This window comes from Silurus aristotelis (assembly GCF_946808225.1).
Source record: "Silurus aristotelis genome assembly, chromosome: 12".
NCBI classification, from domain to species: domain Eukaryota; kingdom Metazoa; phylum Chordata; class Actinopteri; order Siluriformes; family Siluridae; genus Silurus; species Silurus aristotelis.
The window spans coordinates 24,791,856-24,805,615 of record NC_139585.1 but is presented as its reverse complement, the minus strand read 5'-3'; the positions used below and the strand labels follow the sequence as shown (position 1 = coordinate 24,805,615).

Genomic DNA, 13,760 nt, shown 5'->3' with positions numbered 1-13,760 from the left:
AATCTGGCATTAAGAAAATCACTGGTGATGGGGTAGTTTATCGCTGCAGATATGAAAACACCCATTACAATGAAGGACTGTATGAATTCAGACACACTCAGGGTTGCAAACTGACCAAAAAAATGGCAAAGGATTGGCTTGGTTAAGGCACACAACATAGACACACACCTGAGAACAATATCTTTAAGACAATAAGATCGTTATGGTGGTTGGACTGTTGTATTGGAAACTTTGCCAAGACCTGGCAACTAGTAATGTGAATATAGGAACATTTTACTGACTTGGTTCTTTGATTCTCGTTCCTCAAAATGAACAAATCTTTTTTTTTTTTTTTTTTACTCCATTTCTTTACTTTAACCAGAAATAATATAAAATGTTACATTTTAAATAGTCAGATCCCCAGCACATCTACATAAACCAACTTTGACTATAGTTCTAATAATTCAAATATGACAGTGCAGCTAAGGACAAAATATAATAAACAGATTGAGAATAATAAATGTCAAGAACCTGAACTATTGCATTGTGTAGTGTCTTGCAACAATAATGACAAAATTCGGACCAAAAAAAGATCTATTGCATTGTGTAGCATCTATAGGAGTCATGTGACGAAAGAACGAATGACTCGGACCAGAGGAGTCATGAGATTAACTACTAAATTCTGTTTCCTGTACACAATCTCCTATGGAGATTTGCGATGCTTTGCTCATGTACGCCCAGTACAAAATGAAAGGATCACTCTTTGAGACTACTCGTTCTTCTGAGTCACAATAAAGACACTACTGGCAACCCAGGAAGCAAATATTTAATCCTGTACATTGTATTTTTGTCACATTCTAACGTATAGAGTTTTTCACCATTTATATCCATTGAAATGGAAACGTCATGTACATATTCAAGTTTTTCTTTTTTTACTTTATCAGAAATGTATATTAAGACCATTGCATTGTGTCAAAGAATATAATTTTACCCTTAAAGACTGCAAAAAAATTACATATTTGGAATGTTTTCAAGGTGCTGGATCTCAGAATGGTGATCCAAATTGAATGATGTGGTGTTCTTGGAAAGCCATGCGATTTGTATGCTGACTACTCTGACAGTTCGAATTGTTTCATGAAGGACATGCCGTTAAGAAGACGAGTTCATTCAGAACTTTAAATGCTTATAACTTTAGGCCTGAACTCAATACAGCTGCTTTAATAGATTCCTGATGTGAGTCTAATGTTTTTCTCACCATCCATTTCTTTGCATTAGTCTTACAGCTTATCCCTCGCAATAATACCTTTCTGAGCAAACTCCTTTTTAGTGATTTCATGAAAAATGCACCAACTCGGCATGGGCTGCTTGAATGAACGGCACAGAAGCCGAGCCCGTATAAGACTATTCACTCTGGTCTGCAATCTAAATGAAAATCTTAGCTTGGATTGATTGAGATCAGGGCTAGTGTGCTCCCCGGGGATGCCTGGAGACCTGTGACCTGTCATGGAACCCAAATCAGCCAGAGAACCATCTAGCCTGCACCCCCTGCTACGAGCATCCATTTTTGATGAAGAGAAAAGTCTGATTTAGGGTTGACATCAGCTGACATGATTGAGCGGTAGCGCAGAAGCTCGACTGACTTTTAAACGGGTGTAATGCTCGAGCTGTCATTCATCTAGGCTGTGGTATCGGGGTGCCATTGTGACTCGCTGATTAGCCGGATGCTGTGTAGAAATCGATGCCCCAGTTCTGAGTCGGTGATGGCTACGCGTGCTGATGTTTAATTAATAGTAAGGGATCAAAGTGATGGGCTTCGACTAGCTGGGAGTAATATCACGTTAGTGTTGCATCTCCACAACCTTTCATCTTCTCTGCTGATGTCGTTCACAACTCGATGAAGAACATTCCTGCTCTTTCTCTCTCTCTTTAAACTGTCTTGCACTTTAATTAGTAGAGAGTACAGATTTCAGCCAGGCATCGACTGACATTTGAAGACCAAGAACCATCTTTGGAGAGCTGTAGTCATTTGGCACTTTCCCACTCAACAGCCTCCTACTCCTCATATCAAATCAGAACTACTATAATAAAGTGATATGTGAAAAATAGGCATGCCTGAGGGTTAATTAGGGCTTCTTGCTGAAATCAGATGTGGGCAAGTTCAGGTTGCTACTTGTGAACTCGTTTTCGTGTTTGAAGAGTCTCGTGGTGAAAAGTGTAGTTAGCGATTATCTCGTCGTCACCCTACGCGCACATTCGCCCATTATTTAAGAAGACAATAAAAACCGTTGGGGGAAGAGATTAATGGAATCCCATTAATCATTTGGCAGCACGACGACATTTTTACCGACACTACAGGTTGTAATATGTCCTGACTGACAAATGATCGTCTGTGAATATTAAATTATATCCTGATAAACAGGACTTTCCGAAAGGATTGGAACTGTAACACTAATTCTTTATTTTTTTTTCCCACACTGGAGACTTAAAAATTTTGGATTTCAAAAATAAACATTAGCTTTAATTCGCAAATATTTGCATCTAGATGTGTTAGCTTAAAACAGGGGCACACAAGGGGCAAAAATCTAGTTGTGGACCAAATTGTTTATTAAGATTTTAAATTTTTGACGGTAGCTTTAGTAAACATTTCCTGCTGTGATTGCAGTCTGCTTCATAATTTTTAGACAAGGCTCTATCTTTGGTGTCGAAATGCCAACATATATTTTACTCTTTTTTTAGCGTCAACTTTTTTCTTTTTGGACATTTTGGGATTGATTGTTTATATTTCTAATGTCCGCTCGTTGAAAAAAAACGGCTGTGAAGTAGAAACACTGCTCTCTAGCGGTGCATAGTGTGAGTTTATTGGCAATGTGTGCTTTAAATTTCATAGAGCTTATTCCAGGTCTTGTGGGCCACAGAAAAATGGTGAGGCGGAATGGATTCGGCCCATGGGTCTTAAGTTGAGCCACCTGTGCCTTAGAACATGGCTGGTTTTGTTGACAAAAATATTGTAACAGAAGACAGACCTGTGGTTTTTGCTGCCTTGGTTTGCTTCGTTAAATTGATTGATTTCTACCCTCAACCGGTGAGGTGACGTCATGACCAGGAGCAGCTTCTGTAAGGGAGAAGGTAGCACTGTAGGGACGCTGGAGGTGTGGCATAGATACGCAACATCTTGTTCTTTTAGGAAACTAGGGTTACATATTTAACCTAGAGACGTTTCCTTTTAGGAACTTCAGCTGTGTCGAAACGTTTTGGGAACAAGTGTCCAATCACGCCAGACTGACCAGTCCATGCCTAGTGTGTGTCTGTCAACACTGCTAGAGAAGGGCTGAGGGGCCAGGAGTGGCACTGATAAAACCGCACAAAGGTCAGCGGGGTGGACCAACCTGCACCGTTACATATGTATTGGAGGGGAACTCCAGGGGACCAAGATTTTAAAGCAGCCACACTCCGGGTAGAGTAAGCTCTGACCCCGAATTGAGCTGGAAGACCAGAGGACTTATAAGATATAGTGATAGCATTAACAATTTACCTGCTCAGAGTCTGCTTATTAGCAGGGAGGCCTTTCTTGGGCCGTAGCAGATGAGCAGCTGATCGGTCCCTCTCCAAGGATCCATTCTGTGGAAGTAGGTGTCCAGTGCGTGCACCGGACAGTGCTGGTTCAGTTTCTCCTAGTCTGGGGCCTGAAACTGAGGAGAATAGAATGCCTGTAATCTTACGGGTCGTGGGATGACCGAGGGCACCTTGGGGATGTACAGATGGGTACAGAAAGGCACTGGCCATACCCTGGGGTAAACTCCAGAAAGGAGGGGGCCACAGAAAGGGCCTGCAGGTCCCCTACCCCCTTGAAAGAACAGATGGCCAACAAGAACGTAGTCTTGATTGAAAGTTGCCTCGGCTAGAGGCTCGAATTTTTGACTGATTACACACATTATTTCAGAGCGTGAACACTCGGGCACGTTCCCAAAGCGTTTCAACACAGCTCGAGTTCCTGAAAGGGAACTGTGTTACCTGTGTATAAAAGAAACCGAACCATTTTGAAGTCAACAACAGAGGATAAATTAACCACACTCAGTGTACAAACACTGGGCATAGCTAACACAATCATTTGGAATGTCTTAAAAAAGAGGAGAAACCACTGGTGTACTAAACAAGTGGAAACTGAACAACAAAGTCAAGAGCAGATGATAATGGAAACATTGTAAGTGCTATAAAGAAAAAACATTAAAAATCAGTTGCATCAACAACCTCCAGGGGTTGATGTATCACAATCTACAGTTTAAGGATTGTTCCATACCCCAAAATGCAAAGCACTAATCAGCAGTAAGAATTAGGATGTCAGGTTTGAATGCCAAAAGATAAACCAAGATAAGGTAAAAAAAAAAGCTAAATCAGGATCTTCCGAAGTAAGATGAACATACGAGCTCATCGGTAAAGCATGGTGGAGGTAGTGTCATGGCTTGGGCTTGTGTTATTGCATACCCATTTCTAGAAGAGCCTTACTAATCTTTATTGATGATGGAACTCATAATAGTTGCAGCAAAATGAATTTGAAAGTCAACAGTAACATTCTGTGTTATTCTGGGTAAAGTAGTGGAAAGTTCTAGACTGGCCATGTCAAATGCCAGACCCAGTTAAACATTTGTTCCTTCAGAAGAGTAGACTGAAAGGTGAAATCCACAAAAAACAAGAATGAATTAAAAGAGGCGATAGACCAATGCAGCAGTGTGGAGGGTCATCAGCTTTCTGTAGTTATTGTAAGTAACCAAAGGTGCCGTCCCCTTTGCTGTTTAACACATCTTGATGGAAATATCAGGTATTGACAAGCTTTAAGTGTAAAATAAAAAACTATAGAACTGGCTTTGTGGTTCCAATACTTTTGGAGCCTAGTATATGATGTTATTATATCTCACTAAGTAAAATGTACCAAAAATAAATGCAGAAATCGAAACGGTAGTAAAACCTGAATAATTGAAGCTTTTATTGAAGGCACTTTTCCCGGCATTCTGTCAAATAAATCTCTCTGCTGTATCTCTACTGCAAAGGCAATTTCCACAGTCATTTTGGATAATCTACCTTTTTTTTTTTTTTACCAAGAAAGGAACTGAAAACCTGCTTTTGTCATTTTATTCTTACAGCAATATAAATTTAAGAATAGAAAGAAAAATGCCTTACCGAAACTGCTCTTACATCGTTTTATCCAAGACTGGCACAATACATTATGTTTCATCGAAAGTTCCATGGTACTGATGAGCAAGCTTGCCAAAGTCATTTTTATCTGGGTTTGTAATGTATAATCATACATTCTTCCCTGCAAGAACAAATTTGTCAGATTTCGAGTCTACATTAGACTAGCTTTGATCGAAACATTCATGAAAGTGCAGTACAAAAATGTATTTTACATAAATGTTTATTGGATGCTCCAGCTACTGCAATGAGACTTCCATTAGAAGTGTGTAAATGTGTTTGATGTGTTGGAAGTATTTGGGATAGTCAAGCACTGCTTTAATGGAATACTTTAATGGAAGCTTGCTCAGATATTCAAGGCACTATATATATTTTTTTTACTTATAGGTTTTTGGGAATCGACATATATTACGAATTATAGCATTGAAATATGTGTGTACAAAACAGTAGACTTTTAGATTTTTAACTGTATGTTTCACAAGATAAATGGTAGGAAGCATTTTGAGACATGCTTACAAACCAGCAATTTACAAATCTATCCGCGAAAGCTTCCTTTCCTGCCGTTTGTTTTCTAATGCCATTTTTTTGCAAGCCGGACGATGCACAGGATCCATTGATAGGCAACGGGCACATTTTCGTCACTCACTGTTGCTTCTAAACACATGCAAATTCATGCATTTGTGAGGTCAGTCAATCGTGTGGTCGTAATGCAATGCATACTGTATGCAGATCAGAATAGTGAAGCAGTGTTGATGGAATTTCAGAAACGGCTAATATTCAGAGATGTTCATCCACTAAGGTTTTTAGAGATCACACAAAATAGTGCTTAAAAAAAGAAAAGAAAAATGCAATACTGTAGCTAATGTGGGAGGAGGAGAATGGTCAGAGTAGATGGAATTGCTACAGGTAACTTAAATAACTCCTTATTACATCCATGGCAAAGCAGAAAAGTTTTGCAATGTGTTACATAATATGTTGTAAGGTGGATGGGTTTCACCAGCAGAAATCCACATCAGTTTTTAGTCAAGAACCTGGACGAATTTGAGCCAAGACCTGGAATTAGTTCTGGAATGTTTGAAAAAAAACATAATTGCCGAACTGCTCAATTTATTTAATGAACTGCAGGCTCAGATTCCAGGTCTTGGCTATGCACTTTTAGCATTGCTTTTTAATGGGACCCTTTAAAAGTAGCACTAGTTTATTATCATAGTATATTTCATTGACATGACTTCATTACCTTTAATTAACAAGCATTTTGTTTTATTTGATTGTTTTGAATAAATTAAGCCACCGTTCGCGGACGTCGATTTATTTACCTGTGAATTTCAACTCCGAAAAACGTTACAAATGGAGTGCCCTCTTTTGGGAAACCGGATGTTATATAATGTTCTCTGAACAGTGTGTGTTTGTGCTCAGTATGCTGGATGGTCACCCACTCACCACCTCGCTCTGCTTGGTTGTGTTTTCTAGGAGAAAGGCAGTGGCCGATGCGCTCTCAGAGTCACCATGGTAGGAAGGCAATTCTGTGCTGTTGAGTGTGTATTTCCCCTCTTTACCGACCCCTGACGCTAGCCTCTGTCTGTGTTTGTGGTGGTTGTGTGCGTCCATGTACTCTTCACCCCTTCACCTCGTAGACCTGTGCCAACGCTCAATTAGATTTGTCCTGTTTTCATTCTCTTTATTTTCTTTCATTAAATGCCCAGCACTCCCCTTCTGCTTGACTCACTCCCCCGTAGTGTCTCTGTTCCTCTGGACTCTTTTCTGTCTCCTGGAGCCTGTTACGCAAACTTTGGCCACCTCCGAACCGAGGGGGGGGGAGGAAAGTGCAAACACCTGTGCAAGGATAAAGACAGTTTTATTGATGATGTTACTTCTTGTTAATAAAAGAAGACATCAGATAAATCTGTGCTTATCCTTGTTAACAACTCAACGCCACAGAGAGAAGACTTCGACTTGGGGAGCCACAGGAAGCCTGGTATGTGTTACAATGATTTGTAACAAGAAAAGAACATTTCTTAATTATATTAAGTCTTTTGTTTCTTTGCAGAAACCTATTTAATATTGCTATTATTGGTGTTACACATTTAGGCTGAAATGAAAAAAAAGAAAAACAAGTCAACACAGTATGCCATGAGCGTCTATAGTGAGCCTCAATAGTACACTCAAGAAGCCCATACATGCGTTAGTATGGGGTCAGTGTTCTTCGAATTACTGCATGTCTGCGATAATGCTAAATGAGGCAGTGAAGTGTTGCTCGCAGTGACCTCTGGAGATGGGTTATATAGTCGCTTGAAATGGCTGTCAGCGTAAATTTGTCAGTGCGGGACCAAGCACTTCACAAGAAAGACCAGGCTATTATTTACAGATGAAGCTTTTTCCACAGCTCCTGCCTCTCGCCTCAGGTTTACCATGAGTATTAGTAAATACAACCGCAAATGGCTGGTAAATGCTTCACTGGCTTACTACTCCTATTTTTACCCGCCTTATAAACAACCTAAACCTTCATGGTACTGAAGGAACGCCTGAATTCTTAGTTTTTTGGCTAATTTTTAGTCATTGCTAATTGCCACCCACTAGCTAGCGCTTCAAAACTGCTAGTGAGATACTTGAAGACAATTTTGAACTATTTCCTGTGAAACAATTGTACCAAAATCTGATTTCGGTTACCTTTTATTTTTACACCGACCAGTCAGCTAACCCCTATCATGCTAAAGCTCCCAACCAGCATAACACCTGCTATCTTTCAAAACAGTGTTATTTGCCCTCTTCTGCTTATGTACGTTCATGTACAGAAGCTTACGTATGTCTAGATTTGCTGTGATACTCAGGGGAGCGAGAAAGAGCCTTTGCCCCTCGCAGCCTGAGGATTTTGCTCACCTGACTTCCTGTGGCATTGTTGCAATGCAAATCAATACAGAAATGGTTCAAGAAACACAAAATCAATGTTCCGCTATGACAGTTACTGGATTTGAACCTAATAAATATGGTGCACTCCACTGTATATTTACATTTCTTTGGTCATCCTTTGTGCCCTCTTCTGTCTTCTCGAGCCTAGAGCTTGTCTATACTGATTGACAAGAGTAAGAGTAATGTCTCCCAAACACACACACACACACACACACACCCACCAGAACTAATTCTACTCTCTTGGATTAGAAAACACGGATCGCTGTGTCTTTATCGTCATTTGAACTCTAACCCCCTGACAATAGGTCGAATGCTTCTTTTCCACTCAGGAGCCCACATTTCCAGATGATTCCTGATGATTCCTGGCCAAACAATCGAGTACTATTCAAAATCTGCATGCTGGACCATTATGGCATTTAACATTTTGCAAGTAAATGTTAATTCTCTTTGTCAGTCGCTAAATGCCAACTCCCATCGGTTTCTTTTTCCCTACAACCATCTGAGCAGCATGAGAAGGGCAGGAGTACTGCATGTGCCCTGTCAACATGCCCAATGGGGCTGGAGCTCACACCTCACTTGGCCCTGCCTTGGTTATCACACAATACTGTTGATAATGAAATGGATCAGGATTTTTTTTTTTTTGGTGGAAATGAAATTAAATTAAAACATTTATAAGGATGTTTAGGTGTGTTTTTTTTTTTTTTTCACTGCATACTGATGCCAGCAAACTCCAATATCCTAAACAGCCACTTTTTAAAACTGATGTTTTATTAAAGGTCAACCAACTATGTTATTCGTGGTATTAATAAACCAGAACCTTTATTAATTAAGAAAAAGTCATTTTTAATCAGACAAAGTGTAGGAAGGGAACGTTTCCTGATTTCAGATAGTTGGCATGTTGTGGTTATTAAGGAGGCAATTTGTGTGTTGCAGTCGCTTCAAAACAACTCTGGCCTGGCCTGAGGGTGATCTGTAGAGAATAGAAGGGGGTGGGGGGGTGCTTTGCAGCACTGGAGGCTACACAGCTGTTCATGCAAATGTTCTTTTATGACCTTGTTTATTTTCTTCCTCTTCGATTTTCTGGAAGTTTTTCCTTTTTTGACCTATGTCATCTTTTTTTTTTTTTTTTTTTTTTTTTATACCATTTTAAGTTTTTGCTTTAACCACTAAAGCTTATATAATTTCAGACTTTGTGGATTTGTTTTCAGTCTATTTCTAATGCACCTTTTGGACATGTATGTTTTTGAACTTTATTATATATTTTCATTCGATAAGATTAATGCCTATGCAAAATACCTTCTGTTTTACTGGAAATGCAAAAAGCGAGGTAAATTATTTGCTTTGCAAAGAGTTCTCCAAAATTTTTGCAGCGATACAGCCTACATATAACATTTGTCATTCTTTGTGATGCCGTATAATCCCCCCCCAATCCCCCCGCCATGTGAATATGCAACAGAAATGTCAGAATACTGAATCACTGGCATACCATCTGGATATTATTATGCGGACTGGCAGGAGCGTTGTTGTCAGGATGTATTAGGTGTGAAGCAGGAATGCGCGCGATGCGAAGATTCATTCGGCCGTAGGCGCTGGGATCAGTGATTGCTGCTCCCTATACTGTTTTTGTTTTGAAAGGCTAAACCCATCAACCACGTAGGCTGTACATGATTCACAACAAAGTAGACCTCACGGCGAAACGGGGGAGCGTTAACGCCGCGAGTTAGCGCGGCTCCTCCCCGACTCCATCTTGCAGGCAACATCTCTCTGGATGTCGAGGCTCAAGGCAGTGGGTCAGAAATTTCCCGGATTCAGCACGGTCGAATCTTCCACCCCAACGACAGTTTTGTTCTCCCTCCTCCAAGGAGCCTGAATGAAACAAACTGAAACTTGACTGCCCGCCTACTTTACCTGAAAAGCCTTAAAGGCAAAATGGGAAGCATCTCCATAACAAAAGACAACAGCGTGCCCCTGTGCCTCCAATTAATTTTCACATTCTTAACCTTGCCAGAAAGGAAAGGAAGAGAATTGAAACAGGCAGGCGCTTTTTGCAGAGGTTTAAGTTGTTTTTATTAATAACTTTCCACCCTCTTCACCAGCTGTCCCCTGTTGCCTGGAAGAGGTTTTTATTTTTTTCCCTTTCTTTTTTTATATATATATTTTTTTTGATTCGAGAGTGTGACAAAGTGACAGGTCATCGTAACGGACCTTGGGCTGCAGCTAGGTTTTAGCTCTCCGCTTTAGCCCCCTGAAAAGCGACTAATTGGTCCCCAGATTAAAGCGAGATCACTCAACTGGACCGTGCTTGGTATTAATTAGGTCTCACAAAACGAAACTAGTTTATATCTGTCTGTGCTGCAGTACACACAATTGGTCTGATATGTGACTTAATTTGATAGTGCACTGGTCTTTCAAATCGCTTTTTAACTTTTTTTATTTGAACTTCGACATTTAATTTAGCAACTGTTTGTAGAAGCGGACTCAGTGCCGAGTTTCTTTTTTTCAGGAATTGAGCTTCTTACAGAAAGATATATTTTTTAACTACCATTATATGAACAAAAGTATTGTAACAACGGACTTTTCTTTTTCAAACTGTTACCTTAAAATTGGAAAGACACAATTGTATAGGACATCTTTGGCTGCAATAGCATAACATTTTACTTCACTTCAACAAGAAGACCCAAAACCTGTTCCAGCATAGCAATGCTTTTGTTCCCAAAGCCAGCTCCATTAAGATACGCTTTACATGGTTTGAGTGGCCTGATAAATTGTAATGCTCACTGCACCCCAGGCATCCTCACCCTCCCATCAATACCTGACCTTACTAATGCCCTTGTAGCTGAATGAGCACAAATCTCCACAAGAGCACTCCAAGTCCTGGTTTAACATCGTCCCAGAATAGCGGGATTAAATGTGGATGAAAAAAAAGGTCACATATCAATCTTATGGTCAGGTTTTCACAAATAATATGTGTAGAGAGGAAGAAGCAACTTTGTCAAGCTAATTATGATTTATAGTAGCCTAGCTACTGCTAAAACTACTCTTCACTTGAATTAAGCTAGCTACATAGAAAAGATAATTTATTATTTATTTCTTTTGATTGAAGAAATACAACTCTGACGATTTCATTTGTGCACCTAATTTATTAGACTGATTCAAATATAAACTATTTTGAAAGTACAACGCAGATTGTACACAAAACAATCTTTGCTAGTGGTACAGGCAAGGCTAGGGTCCTAGAAAAACTTGCCAATTTAGTTCATATTTATGGGTATAAAATATAATATTCCACAAAGCATTGAATTAAATAGCTGTGTTTGATAGTTTTTCTACAATATAAGCACTTGCACTTTACATTTTTGTACAAGCCTGAATCCTAAGATAAAACAAGTTTTGACTGTTGAAAGTTGGGGCAATTCATTTTAAACAGGCAGAGCAACACCCACCCCCGATATTGGTGTGTGGGATCCGTACCACAATGCGATCATTTATCACACGGCGTTTTGTTGGTCCGTTGTTGGTAACACACGATAGCTACCATTCATCACAGCGAACTGAGAGCACCACGGTCCCTCCCCAATCTCCACAGAAGTCACACACCGCAGTACCGGGGCATAAAAACCTCTACATCTACTGCTGTCTAGAACAAACATACATACCTTACAAAGTGACAGCCAGGAAATGAAGGTGGAAACACAAGATGAGCCTTATTTATGCTTCATGTATAATAGTATGCTGTTGCTAATGTATCATTCTTACCCATTTACATCTACAGGCGTGTACTTGATGTGCATGAAGCACATTGCTGTTCCTGCATGACATCTCTCTTCTGTCATTTTGAACATAAAGCACTGTTATTGCCCTACAGGTATACAGGTTCATCCGCATTTTCATCACCATCGCTGTGTTGTTGCTCTGCAGTCCATGTAATTTATGTGCTGGACCAATTTGTTCGCTCATTACGATTAGGACTTCCCCTAATGCACCATTGCTCTTATCTGGGCATCCAAGTTCTAGATAAGAGCTCGTTTCATGTATTTATTTGGTTTCTTTCTTTCTTTTTTTTGGTTTACAAGCAAATCAGACATGTCATTGCTTCTTCTGCAGGCACACACCAACACAACTACAACCATGTGGGTCTCAGTAGTCCTACTCGAACTCCTAAAAATGGTAAGGATCACTTTTTCCTCACTTTCCATCACTTTTTTTCAAGATTAATATTTTTATGTCTACCATGATAACGACTACCATGCTACAAAAAAAACTACATGTCTATCACTGCCATTTATTTTTCAATATTATTTGAACACCATCTGCCTCCAAGCCTGATGGTTCTCTGAACCAGCCAGTGTCACTGTAGATCTTCTACACTGTCATCAGCAAGAAGATGCTTTACATTGATTTGAGTTATTGTTCTCTGGAGGATTCGGGAGTGTCTGGTGCTCGAAATTTGACATGCTCAGCTTCGGTCTTTCTGCCATTTGGGCATGACCAAGCCAACAGCAAATTCTCAGAGATGTGTATGGTGGACGCTCTATTAATAATCTTCTTTAGTATGCAAAATGTATAATCATTGTCCTGGTTTGAGATGTTTATTTGAACTTTCATGGATAGTCTCTCCAGCATCAGCAGCGTTTTATCAGCCAGAGAGTTTTTCCGCCTTGTGAAAGTCAGTGTTGTGCAGGTTCTTAGTAACAACCTCTTTTTTTGAAAAGTTATTAACTTCAGAAGGTAAAAAAAACAGTTTGCCTTATTGTTGAAAGATTGTTGTGCTCTCTGGGTGGGGGAAACGGCAGAACTGTCCCTTAGACCGTAAATCAGAACAACAGGAGCCAATCAAAGGCACAAGGCAGATTATTCTTTCTTCTGCCCAGCATGAGCAACACTTTCGAAAAGGAGACCAAATTGGAAAAATTAGGAAAAAAATACTTTGAGAAAAAAAAAGAAAGGATGGTACACAGTTAGAATGTTGCATAACAATGACTGTAACTATAAATTGATTAAAAAAAAAAGTATGATATAAACAAAAATAAAATAAAACTGGCTATGGTGTAAGAGGAATAAAACGACTATAGGACATGCAAATGAATAGGGTTCTTATTTATTAGGAATTTAGTGGTGCATTTGAAAAAAATAATGACTACAATGCAAAGATGTGTTCTGTAACTGAAAAGCCAGGCACCTAATTTAATAAACAGCCACAGCTGAGTGCCTTGTGTACACTCACAGTATAAATCAGGTTCAGAGCGATGTTAGTTAGAGTGGCAGTACATGGTGTAAATGTAAATGTAGTTTTTATTTATTTTACATTTTATGTGTGTGTGTGTGTGTGTGTGTGTGTGTGTGTGTGTGTGTGTGTGTGTGTGTATATATATATATATATATATGCACAGGAGTGTGCCGATATATATATATATATATATATATATATATATATATATATATATATATATATATATATATATATATATATATATATCGGCACACTCCTGTCTTTAGCTCTTGCACGTATTTATTCGGCACCCGCCCGCCGTTTGGCGTCCTTTCCGCTCTTCTATGCTTGGTGGCGCTCTCCCTGAGGCTGGTTTCTCTCTCCTGTTTATTGGCATCACCTGACTAAAACAGAGAGCAATGATTAGTCTCATTAGCTGCTACTCGCTCACCGCTGGCACTATATATTTATAAATAAA

General features: G+C 39.5%; 1 protein-coding gene across 5 annotated transcripts in view; it reads left to right on the top strand.

The window, feature by feature from the left end:
• The window catches only part of shisa6 (shisa family member 6), a 66,019-nt gene that overhangs the window by 41,293 nt on the left and 10,966 nt on the right, over positions 1-13,760 (top strand). For 2 of the 5 annotated variants that reach the window (XM_083556973.1, XM_083556971.1), the window contains exons 5-6: positions 6,637-6,675; positions 12,178-12,240. The exons of 1 other annotated variant lie outside the window; for it this stretch is intronic. In XM_083556973.1, coding sequence (XP_083413099.1) covers positions 6,637-6,675; positions 12,178-12,240 — 102 coding nt within the window. The remainder of the gene's footprint in view (positions 1-6,636; positions 6,676-12,177; positions 12,241-13,760) is intronic. 2 more of the 5 variants (XM_083556974.1, XM_083556972.1) reach the window with 1 other exon arrangement.